At 42.6% G+C, this 24,247-nt stretch overlaps 1 protein-coding gene and 1 non-coding gene across 2 annotated transcripts in view; one reads left to right on the top strand and one right to left on the bottom strand.

Annotated features, from left to right (window-relative positions):
• The window catches only part of RPF2 (ribosome production factor 2 homolog), a 41,885-nt gene that overhangs the window by 5,426 nt on the left and 12,212 nt on the right, over positions 1 to 24,247 (bottom strand). Inside the window, exons 5-8 of the mRNA XM_038001007.2 lie at positions 21,892 to 21,973; positions 19,254 to 19,330; positions 10,954 to 11,053; positions 3,606 to 3,708 (exon numbers count right to left, since the gene is read on the bottom strand). Coding sequence (XP_037856935.1) covers positions 3,606 to 3,708; positions 10,954 to 11,053; positions 19,254 to 19,330; positions 21,892 to 21,973 — 362 coding nt within the window. The remainder of the gene's footprint in view (positions 1 to 3,605; positions 3,709 to 10,953; positions 11,054 to 19,253; positions 19,331 to 21,891; positions 21,974 to 24,247) is intronic.
• On the top strand, positions 10,721 to 10,824 carry LOC119625451 (U6 spliceosomal RNA). The gene has a single exon (XR_005241650.1). It is a non-coding gene; the product is annotated as a U6 spliceosomal RNA (small nuclear RNA).

Here is a 24,247-nt window from a genome sequence, read left to right as displayed (position 1 = left end):
GCTAATTTTTTGTATTTTTAGTATAGATGATGTTTCACCGTGTTGGCCAGGATGGTCTCGATCTCCCAACCTCATAATCTGCCCACCTTAGTCTCCCAAAGTGCTGCTGGGATTACAGGCATGAGCCACTGTGTCCGGCCTTACTGCTAGTTTATTCTTTTTTTTTTTTTTTTTTTTTTTTTTTGAGATGGAGTCTAGCTGTCACCCAGGCTGGAGTGCAGTGGTGCGATCTTGGCTCACTGCAACCTCTGCCTCCCAAGTTCTCCTGCATCAGCCTCCTGAGTAGCTGGGATTACAGGCGCACACCATGTTGCCCAGCTAATTTTTGTGTTTTTAGTAGAGATGGGGTTTTACCATGTTGGCCAGGCTGGTCTCAAACTCCTGACCTGAGGTTATCCACCCACCTCGGCCTCCCAAAGTGCTGGAATTACAGGCATGAGCCACCACGCTGGGCCAGTTTATTCTTGTTCTAAAGTCTGACTTGATAATTCTCTATTTTGTTTTTCTCTGTATCCTTCTTTACAAATAAATCCTTTTCACTAAATACAAGTGAATACTTTCTGTGAAACCGTTCAACACAGAATAGTTTTAGGCTACTGTTATTATTCATTTCTTATTCTCAACAATTTTTTATTGTTATATTTTTATCTCCCTTGTATCCCCTCTATGTTTAACACAGAGGGCATACATATCCACCTAAGGCAAGAGAATCGCTTGAATGCGGGAGACAGAGGTTGCAGTGAGCTGAGATTATGCCACTGCACTCCAGCCTGGGCAAGAGCAAGATCCTATCTCAAAAAAAGAAGTGTTCCAGGCCGGGCGCAGTGGCTCACGCCTGTAATCTCAGCACTTTGCAAGGCCAAGGCGGGTGGATCACGAGGTCAGGAGATCGAGACCATCCTAACATGGTGAAACCCCGTCTCTACTAAAAATACAAAAAATTAGCCAGGCATGGTGGCAGGCGCCAGTAGTTCCAGCTACTTGGGAGGCTGAGGCAGGAGAATGGCATGAACCCGGGAGGCAGAGGCTGCAGTGAGCTGAGATTGCGTCACTGCATTCCAGCCTGGGCAACAGAGTGAGATTCAGTCTCAAAAAAAAAAAAAAAAAAAAAAAAAGAAAGAAAGAAAAGTGTTCCAGATTTCTGTTTTTTTCAGATTTTGAAATACTTGCATACACATAATGAGATATCTTGGGGATGAGACCCAAGTCCAAACACAAAATTCATTTATGTTTCATATACAGTTTATACACATAGCTTAAAGGTAATTTTATACAATTTTTATTTTATTATTTTTTATCTGAGACGGAGTTTCTTTCACTCTTGTTGTCCAGGCTGGAGTGCAATGCCGTGATCCAGCTCACTGCAACCTGTCTCCCAGGTTCAAGCAATTCTCCAGCCTCAGCCTCCCGAGTAGCTGGGATTACAGGAGTCTACCACCATGCCCGACTAATTTTTGTATCTTTAGTAGAGACGGTATTTTGCCATGTTGGCCAGGCTGGTCTGGAACTCTTGACCTCAGGTGATCCACCCGCCTAGGCCTCCCAAGTGCTGGGATGACAGGTGTCCAGCCAACATAAGGTTTTTTTTTTTTTTTCAGACAGTCTTACTGTGTCGCCTAGACTGGAATGCAGTGGCATGATCTCAGCTCATTGCAACCTCTGCCTCCCAAGTTGAAGCAATTCTTGTGCCACAGCTGCCTAAGTAGCCAGGATTATAGGCGTGTGGCCCAGGCTCAAGCAATTCTTGTGCCACAGACTCCTGAGGAGCTGGGGTTACAGGCGTGCGACACCATACCCACTTAATTTTTGTATTTTTTAATAGAGACGGGGTTTCTCCATGTTGGCCAGGCTGGTCTTGAACTCCTCATCTCAAGTGATCCGCCCACTCTCTGCAACCTCTGAGTCTTGGGCTCAATTGTCCTGCCTCAGCCTCCTAAGTAGCTGGGAGGACAGGCGTGTGCCACCATGTCCAGCTAATTTTTGTATTTTTAGTAGAGATGGGTTTTGCTATGTTGGCCAGGCTGGTCTTGAACTCCTGGCCTCAAGCAATCCACCCACCTTGGCCTCCCAAAGTTCTGGGATTACAGGCGTGAGCCACCATGTCCGGCCTGAGTACCTTTTTATATTAGTGATTTTTCATCTTTTATTTCTTGTTCTCTAAATAACAGTCATCTACTGTATAGTATAATACATACTTAGAAGCCCCCAGATCACATATGGAAACTCAAACAGGAGACTTAGGGCTTTCGATCTTAATTAGCTAAAACTTATAAAGTCACTAACTACATCTTATGATCATTGGGTATTTTATTGCATTTTGCCTTATTATTTTATTTTTAGTGAGATGAAAATAGAAAACCGGAAGTGGTTGTATTAATCATATGGAGAAAACTAAGTGTCTCTGATTTAATATGGTTGAGCCCAAGATGGAAATTACTAGCTGACAAGAGGTGAATATATAAGTTTCATTTGGACATTTCATTGGACATCAGTCATGTATTTCATTGTGAAGGAAAACAAAAACCATGCACGAAATGCTAGATACAAATGGTTGCACAAACAGCACTACCATACAGAAGACACTGTCAACACCAAGCTGTCAGCTCTCAGGCTGTGACGCCAGCCACACCACAGCTCAAAATGTACAGCAAAGTCTAAACTCAATGTACAGAGAAAGGCAATTTGTGGGAGTCAGTGTATTCTTTAGGAAACTGTGTGCTCTGTCAGCCAGTACCAACGCCTTAAAAAAGAGAAGTCACACACTTACCTCAAGAACCACAATTACAGCATGTCATTAATTCTTTAATAAACATAGAATCTGCTTAAGAGGTTTTTTTTTTTTGTTTTTTTTTTTTTTTTTTTTGAGACAGGGCTCTCACTTTGTTGCCCAGGCTGGAGTGCAGTGGCACAATCATGGCTCACTGCAAACTGTACCTCCCGGGTTCAAGCGATTTTTGTGCCTCAGCCTCCTGAGCAGCTGGAACTACAGGCATGTGCCACCACGCTGGGCTAATTTTTATATTTTTTTAGTAGAGATAGGGTTTTGTCATGTCGGCCAGGCTGCTCTTGAACTCCTGGGCTCAAGTGATCTGCCTGCCTCGGCCTCCCAAAGTGCTGGGATTACAGGTGTGAGCCACCGTGCTCAGCCTGCTTAAGTTATAATATATTTATACTGTAGTAGGGGTAGAAGGCCTAGGCTAGAAAGACAGGGTGAAATGAATCTAGCCACTGAATCTTCTTATTCCTTTTAGACTCAATTGTTTAGACTTAGGGTTTTGAGATTTGCTTCGGCTGGCCAAGGATTTGTGGCTTAGTGCTGTGAATCCAACCAAGAACAATAAAGAGATGCTGCATAAAGCCAGGAAGAGTTGGTGCACCTGGCTCAGTGACACTGCGGTATCAGATGCTCTGGGGCACTGGAAAAGTAGGGTTTCAGAGGCAAAGGACTGAGGATCAGCAGAGAGCTGGTGCCACTGCTATCCCGCCAACTCTCCAAAACACCTTCTGGCCAGATACCAATTCTAAGTTTAGGCTCTATAAAACAGTCACACAGTTTTAAACGCTAACCCTGAGGATTAAGAAAATATGCAAAGAAATGCTCTTACTTATAGCTTCGAAAGTAAATCTTCCCATTCAGTGCAGTGAAGTGCAGAACATACTCTAATCCAGCCAGGCGGATATTTGATACTGTGGGGCCTCTGAAGAAATCTAAAAGCACATATTAAATTGTTAACAAAACAAAACAAAACAAATACTTGCAAAATTCAGTTACAACTGCATTCTAAACAGTTTTGTTCCAATACTTATCTAAAAAAGCACAAAAAACGATTCCTGAAAAATGTCTGAAGGTCTCACCCCTTAAGCATTTAATCTCATGACTTTATTTCTATGTTTAGTTCACTGAGACATTTAATGTTTCAGTTTTGAAGTTCTTCCTCTGAGTCAGCTCGGCAACAAAAAATCATATCCATTAAGAATATTAACTTTAAAAAAATGTAAATCAAAGCATAAAATTTTAACCTATAGGTAGATGAAGGCAGCAAATTTCTATAAAAATGATTGTTCAAACTGACTATTAAAATCAAATTAGCTTCAATTTTTTTTTCTATGAGGGAGGTCAACAAGAAAAAAATTCTAATAAGAAATTTTGATTATATGAGCAAAGGATAAGAAACTTTATAAACTGTTAATGCCAGAAAAGAACCTTGGATATCAGGGATAGGCTTTTTTCTCACAAAGTGGTAGTCATACCACTGGTGGCACATGCGAGCATTTTAACGATACAAAGCCAGATATAATTTACTACATATTTATTTTATCCTGTACCATTCTCCATTTATGACAGGGATATAAAGTTTCCTTTTAAAAAGAGTAGTCGGCCAGGCACAGTGGCTCATGCCTGTAATCCCAGCACTTTGGGAGACTGAGGTGGGCAAACTGCTTAAGCTCAGGAGTTTGAGGCCAGTCTGGGCAACACGATGAAACCTCATCTCCACTAAAAGTATAAAAATTTAGCCAGGTTGTAGTCCCGGCTACTGGAGAGACTAAGGTGGGAGGATTGCTGAACCACTGGACTCCAGTGAGGGCAACAGAGCAAAACCCATCTCAAGCAGTAACATAAAAAGAGGAGTAATTAAAAGAAAATCTCCAGTGAACTGCACGCTATAGATACTACACGGACTTGGCTATGAAAGAAGTTTGGAAAACAAGTGTGATACCTTAATTTTACAGCTGAGAAAATCGAACCTCAAGAAGGCTAAATGGAAATTCATGAATAACATTTGACTAAGATAAAGTTCTATATAAAAATGTATCCAAGTTTGCTTAGGAAGAGCTGCCCAAGGCAGGTGATGTAGTAAGTAGGAAATTCTATTCTAGTCCCATTCTGTAGCCACCTAGCATTTTCTTTCCCTCTTCCCATTAGCCCATAAGATGCAGATGATCTCCATGTGCACAGATGTACACATCTTTTGTTGTCTGCTTTTCCCTTCTTGTGGTTAACCAAAAGAAAATCACAGGCCGGATGCGGTGGCTCATGCCTGTCATCTTGGGAGGCCGAGGCGGGCGAATCACGAGGTCAGGAGATTGAGACCATCCTGGCTAACACAGTGAAGTCCCGTCTCTACTAAAACTACAAAAAATTAGCGGGGTGTGGTGGCACGTGCCTGAAGTCCCAGCTACTTGCGAGGTTGAGGCAGGAAAATCACTTGAACCTGGGAGGCAGAGATTACAGTGAGCCGAGATCGTGTCACTGTACTCTCCAGCCTGGGCGACAGGGCAAGACTCAGTCTCAAAAAAAAAAAAAAAAAAATCAGCATTAATGTGTATAAAACAAACACAAGTGTACAGGCACATTTATATATTTCCCTTCTCTACTCCCCCAATCGAGAAAAAAAACACAAAAAACCCTAATGAACATTTTTAATTTAAAAAAAGTACACATATTACATATATTTATACATATATTATATAGAGATGGGGTCTCACTATGTTGCCCAGGCTGGTTTCGAACTCCTGGACTCAAGCACTCCTCCTGCCTTGGTCTCTCAAAGTGTTGGGATTACAGGCATGAGCCACCATGCGCCTGGCCTGGGACATTTTTATAAAACAAATTTGTACTTTTCAAGATATTTTAATCTAAATATCATAATAAAGAGCTTTCCCATGATTTTGCCAAAGCCTGGCTCTCCTTCAGTGGCCAAGTTATGCTTCAGTAATGCCACACCAATGCCAAGCCCACTCATTGGTGTGGCATTACAGAAGTCAGAGTAGTTCTGGGGAACAAAATATGTACATTCCAGTCTGCTCCGAAACAACTTTCATAATGCAAAATTTTCAGGGCATCTGTGCTTTTTCCATAGGCTTTGGGAGAAAACTTTAGGAACACAATAAGCACATGGAAAAGTACTCTTTAATAGGTCAAAACTTCTAAGACTATGAATATAAAAGGATTTTCAGTCTGTATCCAATAGTTCGAAGTAGTTATCCTTTTATTACAACATTTTCTCTTAACTGCCAAACTGAAATTTCCCTAAAGTTTGCAAATCATCAAGGTAACACAAACAAGTAATGAATGAAAATGGGAGGGCATAAATGGTAGTACTTAGTAACCGAAAGCAAATACAGCTAACAGCATATTTTCTGGCTAGAAACAACAGAGTATTGTTTATACATGAATACCACTGGCAAGAATCCATTCACTTAACAAATTCTACCAGAGCACCTATTATGCATAATGATAAATGACATATAGTATCTTTCTACCAGGGGCCCCGCATTCTAGGTAGATATGAATACATATAAACAACTGCAATTTAAAATAGCACATTAAAGGAGAACAGTATAAACCATTCTGGAAGTTCTGAGGAGAGAAAGATCATTTCTAGTTGGGAACGATCTCATGCAAGTGGTATATATACTGTAAGGATTTTGACCAAGAAGTATGATAAATAACTTTATGAACCTGAGAACCTGAAATATAATAGTACTGTATAAATAAATGCATGGCTGGGCATGATGGCTCATGCCTATAATCCCAGCACTTTGGGAGGCCAAGATGGGTGGATCACCTGAGGCCAGGAGTTCGAGACCAGCCTGGCCAATGTGGCGAAAACCCACCTCTACAAAAAATACAAAAATTATCCAGGCATGGTGGTGAATGCCTGTAATCCCAGCTACTCAGGAGGCTGGGGCAGAAGAATCGCTTGAACAGCTGATGCGGAGGTTGCAGTGAGCCAAGATTGCACCATTGCACTCTAGCCTGGGCGACAGAGTGAGACTCCATCTCAAAAAATAAATAAGAAATAAAAGTATGTACTATAAAAAGAACTAAATTCAAAACTTTAATATGCCACTTGGTAAATGCATGACCTTAGAAAAGCTACTCACCTGTTTAGGCCTCAGTTTTCTCAATTACATAATGAAAATCAGAATTAAAAATTCCTCTACTCCAAATTTAAAAAAAACCACATAAATGATAGGCTACCATTTAAGAAGGGAAGAATAGGCCAGGCATACTGGCTCACACCTCCAACTTTGGGAGGCTGAGGCTGGAGGGCTGCTTGAGTCTAGGACTCTGAGACCAGCCCAAGCAATGTAGCAAGACCTCATGTCTACAAGAAATAAAAAAAATTAGCTGGGCGTGATGACATCTACCTGGGATCCCAGCTATTGAGGGGAATGAGGTAGGAGGATCACTTGAGACCAGGAAGTTGAGGCTACAACGAGCCATGATTGTGCCACTGCACTCCAGCCTGGGCAACAGAATGAGACCCTGTCTCAAAAAAAAAAAAAAAAAAAAAGCAAACAAATTCAGAATGAACAAAATGGGTATCTCGCCTGAAAAAAAAAAAGTCAACTTTTCTTTTTGGTCAAGAAAAAAAAAAAAAAGGAGCTTCCTAAATGAAAGCCCTTCATATATTTCTTGCTCCCTACTGATATTTCATTTGAACACACAACATAAACCAAGGAGCAGTTGTTTTACTTCATTATTTATACTGAAAACCCAACTTCCCTTAGTGCCCTACAGTTTGAATCTGTTCCTCTTCTACCTTTCTGCTTCTGTACAGATTCCTTTTTGGTTTTCACTCCCTTCCACTCATCACTGCATTATGTGATTATTCCTGCCATCTAGTGGAAGCACAAAATAATGAGAAGGTGGGGCTTATTAAAATACAACAAACATTTAAACAAATGCAAACAAAAGCTCTCTCTGTTATAACAAATTGTAAGTATCTGCCTCACTGACAATAAACAATTATATGGGAGACCTAGGGGAAAGAGAAAAAGGCAGAAAATCGGGGTCAATGGAGTACAAGTAATGGAAATCTTAGCTGAAAATCTGGCTGACAGTTTGGTTGGAATAATATCCTTGGCCAGGCACGGTGGCTCATGTCTCTAATCTCAGCATTTTGGGAGGCCAAGGCAGGCAGATCACGTGAGGTCAGGAGTTCAAGACCAGCCTGGCCAACATGGTGAAACCCAGTCTTTACTACAAATATAAAAAATTAGCTGGGTGTGGTGGCATGTACCCGCGGTCCCAGGTACTAAGGAGGCTAAGGCAGGAGAATTGCTTGAACCTGGGAGGTGGAGGTTGCAGCGAGCTGAGATCACACCAGGGCGACAGAGTGAGATTCTGTCCCAAAAAAAAAAAAAATAGCCTTGATAATTTGGGATATATAAGAAAGAAGGAAATATTGGTCATTGTCTTTCATGTACGAATTCATGGAAAATGTGGATAAGAACCTATAAAGATTCTAGAAGGGATCATGGGAATATGTTCACCATAGGCAAGATGGACAGTAGGGGAAGAAAAGCTCAGGCTTTGGAAGCTTTAGGTTTCAATGTGGCTTTACCTACTTAATAGCTCTCATTTAAGTTCTCAGAGCCCTTGTTTGTTTTCCCATCTGTAAAATGGGAATGTCATCGAACTCAAGAACTTTTGTAAAGATTAAACAGATAATAACGGTTCTTTAATAAGGGAAATAAGTTCTAAAAATTACAATGCCAAGAATGGGTGACTGGGTTTTTTCCCCTAAAAATTATAATCCTGATAATAAAGACCAAAAATAATCCCAAAAAGAAAAAATGAAAGCAATATGTTTGTCACAAAGTTTTTTTGGTGGGCTCAGATTTGTAAAGCTCGTGCATACAACTTAACTTTATATGCCATCAATTTTTCAAAAATGATCTAGGGCAAAGTATATAAAAATTTAAAAGAAGGGTAACAAAAAGTGTAGCATAAGCTTGTAAGCATGGTGCAAGAAAAGCTCAAATGGAATAAAGTAGAAAATGCCACTGAGCATTAGATGGAGGCCTCGTGGCTATTAACACTGAGGTGAAATAGGAACATAAAGGACTGCTGCTTTGAGAGTAACAGTGCACTGTGCAGGAAAAACTGAATCTCTCAAACCCCATGAAGGAAAAGAAGCAAAAAATTCAGTAAGATTTTCTTAAATTGGAGAGAGCTAGGTGCAGTGGCTCATGCCTGTAATCTCAGCACTTTGGAAAGCTGAGGCAGGTGGATCGCTTGAGCTCAGAAGTTCAAGACCGGCCTGGGCAATATAGGGAGACCCCCATCTCTACAAAAAATTAAAATAAAACGTAGCTGGGCATGGTGGTGTGAACCTGTAGTCCCAGCTGCTCAGGAGGTAGAGGACTGCTTGAGCTCAAAAGGTTGAGGCTGCATTAAGACGTGATCACACTAGTACACTCCAGCCTGAATGACAAAGCAAGATGCTGTCTCCAAAAAAAAAAAAAAAAAAAATTGAGAGACAGAGACACAGACCCTTTAAATTAGTACCAATCTCTTGGAAAATTAAATTACTTTCCAGAGTTATAAAAGAGCTGGCAAATAGAATCACGGAATGCTAAGTATTAGTAACCTTTTAAAAATCATGGAGGCTGGGTGTAGTGGCTCACACCTGTAATCCCAGCACTCTGAGGGGCTGAGGTGGGAGGATTGCTTAAGTCATGAAGTTCAAGACCAGCCTGGGCAACACAGTGAGACCCTGTCTTAACAAAAAATTTTAAAAATTAGCCAGGTGTGGTGGCATGTGTCTATGGTCCCAGCTACTTAGGAAGCTGAGGTAGGAGGATCACTTGAGCCCAGGAGGTTGAGGCTGCAGTGAGCCATGATTAAGCTACTGCACTCCAGCCTGGGCATCAGAGCACGACTTGTCTCATAAAGGAGAAAAAAACAGAAAAGGATGTAGTCCTTACATTCATTACACAAATCATTAAGAACTAGCATAGTTCACTAGGTGTGGGTTATCTGTAGAACAACCTCACGAAGTTCTTGTTAGAATGAAGCAGTGTATATGAAGTGCCTACTATATGCCTGGCACTTAGGATGATGATGGTAGTGCAAAGTAAAAATGAGCCGGGGCCTGTCACAGTGGCTCATACCTGTAATCCCAGCACTTTGGGAGGCCCAGGAGAGTGGATCACCTGGAGTTAGCAATTCAAGACCAGCCTAGCCAACATGGCAAAACCCCATTTCTACTAAAAATTAAAAAAAAAAAAAAAAAAAATTAGCCAGGCATGGTGGCGGGAGCCTGTAATTCCAGCTACCTGGGAGGCTGAGGCAGGAGAATTGCTTGAAGCCGGGAGGTGGAGGTTGCAATGAGCCAAGATCACATCATTGCACTCCAACCTGGGCAACAGAGCAAGACTCCATCTAAAAAAAAAAAAAAAAAAGGAGCCGGGAAGGTCACTGAGGGCTTCCTGGAGAAGAAAAGAAACTTGACGATCTGACACTGAAATGAATTAGTAGAAACTGGATAAGTAAGAGTAATACCAGAATAGACAACAGAAATGTGAATAATATATTGGCAATAAACCCTTTCTAATGGAAAAAAGAAATAGGAGATCAAGAAGGCCAAGTTACATTGGTTATATATTGTGAAAGGCCTTGTATATTCAACTCAGAAAAACTAATTAAGGTTTTTGAGTTGGAAGTCAGTGATACATACAATCTTAAAATTTTAATCCCTCAACTTCCTAAATTTAATTTTAAATGATGCTAGGAATGACAAGAGATGGGTGCAGGAATTTTATGAAACACTATGTAAGTAATACCTAAGTTACTAACACATTGGGAAATAATCGTCTGCACAGTACAACAGCTGCTTTAACTCTCCCGAGACACTTAGGTACTTTCTTGCTGCTGGTAAGGGGGAAAAAAAAGAAAAAGGTCCAAAAAAAGGAGGAAAAAGAAGTTGTGCTCACTTTGGCAGCACATATGCCAAAACTGGGAGCACACAGAGATGAGTACGGCCCCTGTGTAAGGATGGCCTGCAAATTTGTGAAGTACTCCATTATTTTCAGTATATATTATTTTTAAAATAAGAGAAAAAAAGAAGTTACAAACCCAAAGTGGCAAACTGCCACCAGTGACAGTCTGAGACTGCCTTCCTGAGCTACTCTGAAGATAATAAATGCTAAAATACTTACCAATAAGAAGACTTTTTAGTCTTCTATAATCTTCTGTTACATCAAAATCATCACCAGCAAATATTAGCATGGGTTTTGTTCCCTCAGGACATTTACTGTTCTAAAAAAAAAAAAAGCAATTATATAATTACCAAAGTCTAAACTGTTTACATACTGATTTTATTTATTATTATTATTATTATTTTTGACATGGAGTCTCACTCTGTCATCCAGGCTGGAGTGCAGTGGCGCAGTCTCAGCTCACTGCAACCTCCACCTCCCGGGTTCAAGCGATTCTCCTGCCTCAGTCTCCCAAGTAGCTGGGACTACAGGTGCGTGCCACCATGCCCAGTTAATTTTTTTGTATTTTTCGTACAGACTGGGTTTCATCATGCTGGTTAGGCTGGTCTCAAACTCCTGACCTCAAATGATCCACCCGCCTTGGCCTCTCAAAGTGCTGGGATTATAGGTGAGAACCACGGTGACTGGCCTGTACTGATTTTAAAGTAGTCGGTACTTTATACTAATTTGTTTTCACATTTTAACTGTTCTAAAACTATGTCTGTGAATACTGATATTAGAGGTAAAAACAGAGGTGGGATTTTTTTTTTTTAAAGAGACAGGCTCTCGCTGTGTTGCCTAGTCTGGACTCAAACTCTTGGGCTCAAGACATCCTCCAAGTATCTGGGCTAAAGGTGCAGGCCTGGCTAAGATGACGTTTTTAAGCTTCTAGACTTCTATACTAAAAAAACCATTCTTTGTCCCATTCATTTACATTAGCAAATAAAAGATGGCAAAAGAATGATGTAAAGGGCTTTTTAAACATTAGTCTATGCAAAGAATAAAATTAAAAGTTACACTTGCAAAAGCAAAACACAACACAACACAACACAGCACAATACAACCAACCAACCAAAACAGCCTTCTGATGGCCAGCATCCCTGAATCAAAATAAATTTAAGGCCAGGTGTGATGGCTCATGCCTATAAACCCAGCACTTCGGCAGGCCAAAGCAGGAAGACAGCCTGAGGCCAGGAGTGAGTTCAAGAGCAGCCTGGGCAACACAGTGAGACCTCATCTCTACAAAAACCTTTGTTTTGAAATGGAGTTTCACTCTTGCTACCCAGGCTGGAGCGCAATGGTGCTATCTTGGCTCACTGCAACCTCTGCCTCCCAAGTAGCTGGGATTACAGGCATGCACCACGACGCCTGGCTAATTTTGTATTTTTAGTAGAGACAGGGTTTCTCCATGTTGGTCAGGCTGGTCTCGAACTCCCGACCTCAAGTGATCCGCTGGTCTTGGCCTCCCAAAGTGGTGGGATTACAGGCATGAGCCACCACACCCGGCCAAAAACAACTTTTAAAAATTAGCTGGGCATGTTGGTGAGTGCTCATGGTCTCAGACACTCGGAACATGAGGCTGGAAGATCGCTTGAGCCCAGAAGGTGGAAGCTGCAGTAAGCCATGATCGTGCCACTGTACTCCAGCCTGGGTGACTGAGAGAGACCTTGTCTCAACGAGTAAATAAATTTAATTATAATTTATTTGTACCACTGTACCTTTCCTATCTTATAAAAAGTATTTTTAAATGAAGGCTATGGACTGGGCACAGTGGTTCACGCCTGTAATCCTAGCACTTCCAGAGGCAGAGACGGGCTGACCACTTGAGGTCAGGAGTTGGAGAGCAGCCTGGCCAACATGGTGAAACCCTGTCTCTACTAAAAATAGCAAAAGTTGGCTGGACGTGGTGGCACACGCCCATAGTCCCAGCTACTCCAGAAGCTGAGGCAGGAGAATCGCTTGAATCCAGGAAACAGAGCTTGTAGTGAGCCAAGATCATGCCACTGCACTCTAGCTTATGTGATAGAGCAAGATGCTGTCTCAATAAAAAAAAAAAAAAAATGAAGGCTATAGGCTAGGTGTGGTGGCTTACACTTATAATCCCAGCACTTTAGGAGGCCAAGATGGGCAGATCGCTTGAGCCCAGGAGTTTGAGACCAGCCTGGGAAACGCGGTCTCTACAAAAAAATACAAAACAGGCTGGGCACGGTGACTGACCCTTATAATCCCAGCACTTTAGGAGGCCGAGGCAGGCGCATCACTTGAGGTTAGGAGTTTGAGACCAGCCTGGCAAACATGGTGGAACCCTGTCTCTACTAAAAAATATAAAAATTAGCCAGGTGCAGGGGTGTGTGCCTATAGTCCTAGCTACTTGAAAGGCTGAGACAGGAAAATCACTTGAACATGGGAGGTGGAGGTTGCAGTGAGCTGAGATAGCACCACAGCACTCCAGCCTCGGCGACAGAGACTTCGTCTCAAAAAAAAAAAACAACAACAAACAAAACACAAAACAATTAGCCAGGCGTGGTGGTGCACATCTATGGTCCCAGCTACTTGGGAGGCTGGGGTGGAAGGATCACCTGAGCCCGGGGAAGTTCAGGCTGCAGTGAGCCGTGCTCACGCCACTACACTCCAGCCTGGGACAGAGGGAGACCCTCAAAAACATAAATAAATAAAAATAAAATGAAGGCTAGGTTAAACTACCAACTAGACATTCACATGAGAAGCAATGTAATTTTATATAAGCTATAGAAAGTATAGGCCAATTCTCATCAGCAGTGTTGAAACTCTTACTATAAAAAGTATTTTCACCAGTTATAGATTTTTTATACCAAATAGAATGTGATGTGATTAAAAAGAGGATTTAGAAGCCACCAAAGAGGAAAAAAATGAAAGAGTAACAATTCTTTGACTGAGTGAGTAATTTATGGAGGAAGGTGAATGACTTGGTCTGGGCTTCCTATAAATTCTCTGTTCTGACCAAAAATCAAGGGCTATCCAAAATCCAGCAACAAAACAAAACAAAAACAGTACAAAAACCAAACACCCTCTGCCCTAGGACCAGAGGTCACCTGTTGCTTTGCTGCTCACCATGACCACTCTTGTTGACATTCTCTACTTCCAAACCCGGAACGTTAACGGTCTATACTTAGGAGATGGAGATGTGCCTAACATCTGTCTGTCTGACAGAGAAGCTGAAAGGACATTCCAGGTCTAACAGGTCTTCCATGCTCCAGCCATGCCAGTCTGACCCTAGGTCTATAGAGTCTATTTAGGTATACAGAAGGGAACAAAAAGCACAGCATCATCAACAACTACTTTTGGCTTCCAAACCATCTTGACCACAATGCACAGTAATAAAAAAAAAAAAAAAAAAAAAAAAAAATTTGAAGTTGTCACCCAGTATACACATCATACAAATACAAATCAAAGTTATGTGAAACGGTAATTGGCGGGGCACGGTGGCTCACACCTGTAATCCCAGCACTTTGGAAGGCTGAGGTGGGTAGATCACTTAGGGTGAGAAGTTTGAGACCAACCTGGCCAACATGGTGAAACCCCATCTCTATTAAAGCTACAAAAATTAGCCGGGTGTGGTGGCGCATGCCTGTAATCCCAGCTACTTGGGAGGCTGACGCAAGAGAATCGCTTGAACCTTGGGGTGGAGGTTGCAGTGAGCTGAGATAGCACCACTGCACTCCAGTCTGGGCGACAAAGCAAGACCCTGTCTCCAAAAAAAAAAAAAAAAAAAAAACCAATACTTAATACATACAGCACTGATGTTTTTTACTCTATTCCATTTTTTAAAAACATTAGTCACGGCCGGGCACGGTGGCCCATGCCTCTAATCCTAGCACTCTGAGAGGCCGAGGCAGGTGGATCACGAGGTCAGGAGTTCGAGACCAGTCTGGCCAACATAGTGAAACTCCGTTTCTACTAAAAATACAAAAAATTAGCCGGGGATGGTAGTGTGCGCCTGTAATCCCAGCTACTTGGGAGGCTGAGGCAGGAGAATCGCGTGAATCCAGGAGGTGGAGGTTGCAGTGAGCCAAGATCACGCCATTGCACTCCAGCCTGGGCGACAGTGTGAGACTCCATTTCAAAAAAAAAAAAAAAAAATGCTAGTCACATGCACATCATGAAGACCCTGAACTAGGTAGGAGTCTACAACAGATGAGCTGGCTGGGCGCGGTGGCTCACATCTATAATTCCAGCACTTTGGGAGGCCTAAAGTGGGGGGATCACCTGAGGTCAGGAGTTCAAGACTAGCCTGGCTAACACGGTGAAACTCCGTCTCTACTAAAAATTCAAAAATCAGCTGGGTGTGGTGGCACACACTTGTAATCCCGCTACTCAGGAGGCCGAGGCAGGAGAATCTCCTTAACCCGGAAGGCGGAGGTTGCAGTGAGCCAAAATCGGGCCGCTGCACTCCAGCCTGGCCAACAAGAGTGAAACTCTGTCGGTGAGGGAGATGTGATGCCTCACTCTGTTACTCAGGCTAGAGTGCAGTGGAGCCATCATAGCTCACAGCAACCTTAAACTCCTGGGCTCAAGCGATCCTCTCACCTCAGCCTCTCAAGTAGATGGGACTGCAGGCACATGCCACCATGCAAGGCTAATTTGTCTCACTATGTTGTCCAGGCTAGTCTTATTTCATTCAATATAATCATCCTTCGACATATGGCCATCTTGAGAAAACAGGCTCCTAGAATACTCAATTTCCTGGTAGAGTCTAATATTAAATATTCTCATTGAGCTTGTTTAAAGAGTTAAATGTTCTCATTGTATCTACTAAAAATACAAAAAAATTAGCCGGGCGTGGTGGCAGGCACCTGTAATCCCAACTACTTGGGAGGCTGAGGCAGGAGAATTGCTTGAACCAGGGAGGTGGATGTTGCAGTGAGACGAGATCGTGCCACTGCACTCTAGCCTGGGTGACAGAGCAAGACTCTGTCTGGTGGGGATGGTGGAGGGGACGGACAAGTTAACGGAGGAAAGAGGGTTGGCAACAAAAGTAGGTAGGTGAGGTAAGAAATACCTAGCAAAACATCTTAAAAATAAAGGAGAAGTAAAGGGAAGATAAGGGAAAGTGTACCAAAACAAATTAAAAATATAAACCTGTAACCAAATAATGGGGTATTGGTGACACTGGTGTTAGAAAATTAAAAAACAAACAAACAAAAAACAAAACATGAGGTAAAAAATGAAAGACTAGGGCCAGGTATAGTGGCTTACGCCTGTAATCCCAGCACTCTGGGAGGCTGAGGCAGGTGGATCACCTGAGATCAGGAGTTCAAGACTAGCCTGGCCAACATGGTAAAACTCCGTCTCTACTAAAAATACAAAAATTAGCCAGGCGTGGTGGTGGGCGCCTGTAATCCCAGCAACTTGGGAGGCTGAGGCAGGAGAATTGCTTGAACCAGGGAGGCAGAGGTTGTAGTGAGCCAAGATCATGCCACTCTGCACTCCAGCCTAGGCCACAAGAGCAAAACTCCATCTCAAAAAAAAAAAAAGGACTGCCTAATAAGTCTGAGTACACTTAAGAATTGCCAATGTAAGCACATTCTCAATTAATAAAATTTATAGTTATATATATACTCCATGAGTGAAAATGTAGTGTTCAATTTAAACGGTTCTTGTTTAGAATGAGACCTGGGCTGGGTGCAGTGGTTCATGTCTGTAATCCCAGTGGTTGGGGAGGCCAAGGCGGAAGGATCACTTGAACTCAGGAGTTTGAGATCAGCCAGGGCAACATGGTGAGACCCCATTTCTTAAAAAAAAAAAAAAATTTTTGGCGGGGATGGGTGGCACACACCTACAGTCCTAGCTACTCAGGAGACTGAGGCAGGATAATAGCCTGAGCCCAGAATTCAAGGCTGCAGTGAGCGGTGATCCCACCACTGTATTCCAACCTGGGCAACAGAGTGAGACCTTGCCTCTAGAAAACAAAAAAAGAAATGAAACCTGATAATAATGGTTTTGTGGTCCAGTTTACTTTTTTATTTTCTTTTTTTTAGACAAAGTCTTGCTCTGTCGCCCAGGCTGGAGTGCAGTGGCATGATCTCGGCTCACTGCAACCTCCACCTCCTAGGTTCAAAAGATTCTCATGCTTCAGCCTCCCAAGTAGCTGGGATTACAGGCATGCACCACCATGCCTAGCTAATTTTTTTATTTTTAGTAGAGATGGGGCTTCGCCATGTTGGCCAGGCTGGTCTCGAACTCCTGAGCTCAGGTGATCTGCCTGCCTTGGCCTCCCAAACTACTGGGATTACAGGTGTGTAATCAGGCACACCTGTGCCTGTGTAATATAGGCGCCTAGCTGGTTTACTTTATACATATACGAGACAAGGTCTCGCTATGTTGCCCAGGCTTGTCTCAAATTCCTGGCCTCAAGTAATCCTCCTGCCAGGGCCTCCCAAAGTGATGGGCTTACAGGCATGAGAGCCTGGACTGTGGTCCAGTTTAGAAGCTGCACAGTGAATGAAGTATTTCATTGCTTTGGAAGTGAAATGGAAAGACTAGAGGGGCTGGCATGTGCTCATCAGCCAGTGCTCCCTCCCACTAAGCTGGTGATAAGCTAGTGGCAGTGGTAAAGGTGAAATGGGGTTACGCTGGTCATCTCCAGAGATTTGTGCATGCTCCCAAAGAGACACTATAATAATATGACAGCTGGGCACCCCAGCACTTCGGGAGGCTGAGGCAGGAGGATCTCCTGAGTCCAGGAGTTTGGGACCAGTCTGGGCAACACTGTGAGAGCTTGTCTTCACAAAAAAAAAAAATTAGCCAGGTGAAGTGGCACACACCTATAGTCCCAGCTACCTGGGAGGCTGAGGTAGGAGGATTGCTTAAGCCCAGGAGGTCAAGGGTGCAGTGAACTGAAATCGCACTACTGCACCCCAGCCTAGGTGACAGAGCGAGATCCTGTCTCCAAAGAAAAAAAACAGAAAGAAAATAATATGAGGGCTTCCACCATAATCAAGCATCACAGTTTATATACTTTACAAAATACTTCCCAAAATATTATCTTTACTGATAAGCACTTTCACATATATTATCTCATTTGATGTTGTTATACTTATTTTATATCTGATTGCAATTGAAGGTTAAGGAAGCCATTAACTTGTCAGGTCACAAATGTCATCTAAATAGCCAAGACAGGCCTCAAATCCAAGTGTTCTGCCTCTAAATCCAATTTCAGACCACTGTTCCACCTGTACCTGAGGAAACTGGGGTGACTGACTAAATGGGGATCTGGTAAGAACCTTTTTTTCCAAACTCATGGGAAAAAGTTGCTTAGTACAGGAATTCTACCCAAACCTGGAAAGCATGTCCTCTCTTAAAGTCAGGCAGGGAAAAGAGTAATTATATATTTTTGCTACAATTCTTCCGACTAGACCATGAGCCTCAAAAACCCATAAACTGCGAGTAGTTACATAATTTTCTATTACCAACAATAATATCACTTCTCCCAAAGCCCTAGAGTCCTAATCTTGGTTATACTGACCATATGTGTGATTCTAGTTCACCAGTGAAACCCCTACGGGCCACAATCTCCAAATCTACACAAAAAAGAAAATTACTTAGGCCTTACCCAGATTGCTATAAGGTCTAGGTGAAATAATGTATTTGCTAAGATAGATTAAGCCTGAAGCAGAGTTCTGAGGGAATAGTAGCCCAATTTGTACCTAAGAGCCGAGTTAGAACACTCTATTTCATAGTATCATTAAAACGAAGATGACACAAAAGATACAACTCCCCAAGGGTGAACTGAGATGCCATTTGGTGCTTAGTAACCAAAATACTATAGAATCAGCCAGAGCTTCCTGGGTTTACAAGAGGACTCAATTTGAAAATTCTACAGGTTTTTCTAAGGTTCCATAAAATAGATGCTGTGATAATTGAGAGGAAGAGGACAGCATTTAAACTATAGGCCTACAGGTGCTTTGGCTCACACCATGGCAGGGGGTGCCCTTGAGCTCAGGGATTTGAGACCAGCTTGGGCAACATAACAAAACCCTGTCTCTACAAAAAAAATACAAAACAATTAGCTGGGCGTGCTGGCACGCCCCTGTGGGGGCTTGCTTGAGCCTGGGAAGTCGAGACTGAGTAAGCCATGTTCATGCCACTGGTCTCCAGCCTGGGTGACAGAGTGAGACCCTGTTTCAAAAAAATAAAATAAAATAAAATAAAATAATAATAAATTCAAACTATGAAAAAAGCAAAAACAAATTAAACTATGGCCTAGACAAGAATTAGTAACCACAGTCTGAAGTCTAACAGCCACAAGGTCCACATATGTTGCTATGCACTACAAATACATTCCTCTTTTTAAAAGAAAGGTAAAATAAAATTGCATTTTTATCCTAGAGCATGTCAAAATAAAAACACAAAGTCCTTGATCTACTTTTCGCCACAAGATGTCACTACTGGCCAAGAGAAGCATTACAAAATACTTTTCATTTCTACGATGAGTATCTTACCTTAATGTCTTTTAGAGAGATGAAATTCTCAATACCTAATTCAATCATATCCAGCACATGGTGGTCATACATACGACCTGGAAGGAAAATGTATTTTTAAGTATGTATTTTTCCCAAAGAGCCACCTTACATATACCCACATGAGCTGTGTATTCAAAATGTCCTAATATCTGCCTCTTTTCTTTGTCCCTATAATCCTGCAAACATATCCCACTTTCTTACATTTTCAACTCTACTTATTGTTATGATATTAGTCATTGAAAGGATCTTAGACATTACTTAGCCCAATTCCTTTATTTTATACAAGAATAAATGATGGCCCACAGAAGGTAAAGGGCTTGCCTAAGCCAGTGAGCATGCCAGACTCAATCTCAATACACTGAGGCAAAGGTTCTTTTTCAAATCTACATATTCAATAGATATTAGAGAAAGGTTAATTTACAGGGGTCGATACACTAACTCTAATATTGATTTAGTGTGTATATATATATATATTTCATACTAAAAAAAAAAATCTACAGCTTAGGATAATTTTTTACCCCCAATTCCAATGGATCCATGCTATGTGGGAGCTCAGAGACACTCAATGCAAGTATAAAGTAATCACGTTGCATCTACAACCAAGTAGGCAGGGATGCTGAGAGCCCGAAGAGACCACGGTTCCTGTTTAAACCAGAATTTGATTCCAACAGACAGAAGGCAATGGTATTCTAAGAAACATGAATTATCAGGGAATCTTTCATATTCTTTCTTACTTGTGGCACTTCACAGTATTGGCAGGGTCATATTTATTTATATGCCCCATTCTTTACTTGCAGACTGACATAAAATTTTTTTTTTTTTTTTTTGAGACAAAGTCTTGCTGTGTCACCCAGGCTAGAATGCAATAGCATGATCTCGGCTCACTGCCACCTCCGCCTCCCTGGTTCAAACAATTCTCCCTCAGCCTCCCATGTAACTAGGATTACAGGTGTGTGCTACCATGCCTGGCTATTATTTTGCATTTTTAGTGGAGACAGGGTTTCACCATGTTAGCCAGGCTGGTCTCAAATTCCTAACCTCAAGTGATCCACCCACCTCAGCCTCCCAAAGGGCTGGATTTACAGGTGTGAGCCATAGTGCCTGGCATGATCTAAAAATTTTTTATTCAATGTCACAAGGTGAAAACAAAACCAAAAAACCCCATCAAACTAGTTTACAGCTTATTGATTACTCCTGATCCCTCAATACCATCAGTTAATCTGAGTCACAGAGCTTGTTACAGTAGATAGGCAGACATACACGGGACAGGAGAGGCTGCCCACTCACCCCACCCCAACCAGGAATGTCAGGCAACCATCAGGTGATGGTCAGGTGGCTGTTTAACTGTCTCTCTAAAATAATAATTGGTTGCAGCCAGTGCCAAGGAGAGGCATGCTCCCAAGAAATAGATAACACCTGAGGCTAGTAATCAGCAGCTTCCCAATAAGATCTCAGGAGTTGGGTAGGTGGGCTCAAGCACGCACACTAGGAGGCAAAATGGCAGACTTTAACTGGTATATGGCCTTGCTCTATGCTTCAAATGAGCATACGTATAACTCAAAAAAACACACTGTGCATGTGGCCCCTCCCAAGTGCTGGCAGGCCACTGCACAGGCAGATAGCTCATCCCAAGGAAAAATCAAGGTAGGAGGCTAGGCATGCTGGCTCATGCCTGTAATCCCAGCACTTCAGGAAGCCAAGGTGGGCAGATCACTTGAGGTCAGGAGTTCAAGACCAGCCTGGTCAACATGGTGAGACCCCCCGTCTCTACGAAAAATACAAAAATTAGCTGGGCATGGTGGTGGGCACCTGTAGTCCTAACTACTCAGGAGGCTGAGGCAGGAGAATTGCTTGAACTCGGGAGGTGGAGGTTGCAGTGAGCTGAGATTGAGCCATTGCACTCCAGTCTGGGCAATGGAGCAGACCAAGACTCCGTCTCAGAAAACAAAAAAAAAGAAGAAAAGAAAAACCAAGGGAGAAGAGACACCAAACCCCTGAAGCATACCAACGTATAAAGCCCCCAAGTCAAAGGTCAAACAGCACACTTGAATCTTTCAAGTTGCCTGCTTGGCGCTCCAAGGGTACTTTATTTCCTTTTACTTCCTTTTGTTTCTGCTCTATAACTTTTTTTTTTCCCCTTGAGACAGGGTCTCACTCCGTCGCCCAGGCTGGAGTACAGTGGCGCCATCTTGGCTCACTGCTACCTTCACCTCCTGGGTTCAAGCAATTCTCATGCCTCAGCCTCCCCAGTAGTTGGGACTACAGGCATGCGCTATCATGCCTGGCTAATTTTTGTATTTTTAGTAGAGACAGGGTTTCGCCACGTTGGCCAGGCTGGTCTCGAACTCCTGGCCTCAAATGATCCACCCACCTCAGCCTCCCAAAGTGCTGGGATTACAGGCATGAACCACCATGCCAGGCCCCTGCTCTAAAACTTTTTAATAAACTTTTACTCCTGTTGAAATAATTCCCTCAGTCTCTTACTCTGCCTATGCCCCTTGGATGAATTATTTCCTCTGAAGAGGCAAGAACCAAGTTGCTCCAGACCCGTATGAATTCGCTGCTGCTAACAAGTTGACTCTAACAGTGAAAACATTAAAAAGTAAATTATACTTACCTATTACTAGATTATTTGGCCGCTTCTTATTATGGGAGCCAAACATGAATAAAGAACAATCTGACTTCTTTGAAAAGAATTCCTATAAAACCAAATAAATCCCATTTAGTCAACACATAAATTTAAGAACTTTAAGAATCTTACCTTTAAACTCAGGCCAGGCATGGTGGCTCACACCTGTAATCCCAGCACTTGGGAGGCTGAGGCAAGTGGATTGCTTGAGATCACAAGATAAGACCCTGTCTCTACTAAAAATACAAAAGACAGCCAGGTGTGATGGCACATGCCTGTAATCCCAGCTACCTTAGTGGCTGAGGCACGAGAATTGCTTGAACCCAGAAGGCAGAGGTTGCAGTGAGCTGAGAATGCGACACTGCACTCCAACCTAGGGGACAGAGTAAGACTGTCTCAAAAAAATAAAACAAAACAAAACAACTATACCAGTTTTTTTTTTTTTTTTCCAGTGGAAGTTAATGAAGACTTAATGAACCAGAAAGGAAAATACAGGGGAAAAGTATTTCTAGCTTTTTACTTCAAGTTTTCTGATTTGGGGTACTTAGGGAAAAGATGTACATTTCAAGACTAAGAATACATGAAAACTATTCAGTTAATAAATAAAATGAAACCATTTATTTTGTTATGCTGTCATTTTGGAATAGCACACCAAGTGTTCATTTGCTGAACAAATCCCTTTAACTCACAGGATATCACTACTATCATTGCAAACATTTAAAACACACGAGGCCCAGTAAGGTGGCTCATGCCTGTAATCCCAGCACTTTGGGAGGCTGAGGCAGCTGGATCACCTGAGGTCATCTGATGTCAGGAGTTTGAGACCAGCCTGGCCAACATGGTGAAACCGTGTCTCTACTAAAAATAAAAAAAAATTAGCCAGGAGTGGTGGTGCATGCCTGTAATCCCAGCTACTCAGGAGGCTTAGGCAGGAGAATTCAGTGAACTTGGGAGGCAAAGGTTGTAGCGAGCCGAGATCACACCATTGCACTCCAGCCTGGGCGACAAGAGCATTGCATACCAGCCTTGGCGACAAGAGCACTGCACTCCAGTTTGGGTGACAAGAGCGAGACTGTCTTTAAAAAAAAAAAAAAAATTATCTGGCTGGGTGCAGTGGCTCACGCCTGTAATCCCAACACTTTGGAAGGCTGACGTAGGTGGATGGCTTGAGATCTGGAGTTTAAAACCAGTCTGAGTAACATAGTGAAACCCCGTCTCTATGAAAAATACAAAAAATTAGCTGGGTATGGTGGTGAGCACCTATAGTCCCACCTACTTGGGAGGCTGAGGTGGGAGGAAGGATCACTCGAGCCCAGGAGATCAAGGCTACATGCAGTGAGCTGTGATGACACCACTGCACTCCAGCCTGGGTGACACAGTGACAACATCTTGGATAAAAGAAAGAGAGGGATCTTATCCATTTGGTTCTCAGAAGTATAGACTTTCATTACAGATTTCAGAGTAGTAAAAAATCTAAGTGTGGGGTTCTAATCCTAGACAGCTCTTTTTACACTATACCTATAGTCTCCACATCCCACATGCTTTGATTCAGTTTACTGAGATCACCACTCTTAGCAGAAAAATTAGAATCAACATGTTTTAGTCCAAAAATCAATTGGAAAGCCTCTTGTTAAGAAAAAAAAAAAAAAAAAGGCCGGGCGCAGTGGCTCACACCTGTAGTCCCAGCACTTTGGGAGGCCGAGGTGGGCGGATCACCTAAGGTCAGAGTTCGAGACCAGCCTGGCCAACATGGTGAAACCCTGTCTCTACTAAAAATACAAAATTAGCCAAGCATGGTGGTGCATGCCTGTAATCCCAGCTACTTGGGAGGCTGAGGCAGGAGAATCACTTGAACCCAGGAGGCGGAGGTTGCGGTGAACCGAGATCACGCCATTGCACTCCGACCTGGGCAACAAGAGCAAAAACTCCATCTCAAAAAAAAAAAAAAAAATCTCTTACTTTTTTAAGAGATGTGATCTCAATATGCTGCTTAGGCTGGTCTAGAAATCCTGGCCTCACGCAATCCTCCCACTTCACCCTACCAAAACAATGGAATTAGAGGTATGAACCATGGTGCCCAACCTAACCAACTCTTTTTTTTTTTTAACTGAGATGGATTTTCACTCTTGTCGCCCAGGCTAGAGTGCAATGGCACGATCTCGGCTCACTGCAACCTCCGCCTCCCAGGTTCAAGCGCTTCTCCTGCCTCACCTCCCGAGTAGCTGGGATTACAGGCATGCGCCACCATGCCTGGCTAATTTTGTATTTTTAATAGAGACGGGGTTTATCCGTGTTGGTCAGGCTGGTCTCGAACTCCTAACCTTAGGTGATCCACACGCCTTGG

This window comes from Chlorocebus sabaeus, chromosome 13, assembly GCF_047675955.1.
Source record: "Chlorocebus sabaeus isolate Y175 chromosome 13, mChlSab1.0.hap1, whole genome shotgun sequence".
Classification (NCBI taxonomy): Eukaryota; Metazoa; Chordata; class Mammalia; order Primates; family Cercopithecidae; genus Chlorocebus; species Chlorocebus sabaeus.
This window is presented reverse-complemented; position numbering and strand designations above follow the sequence as displayed.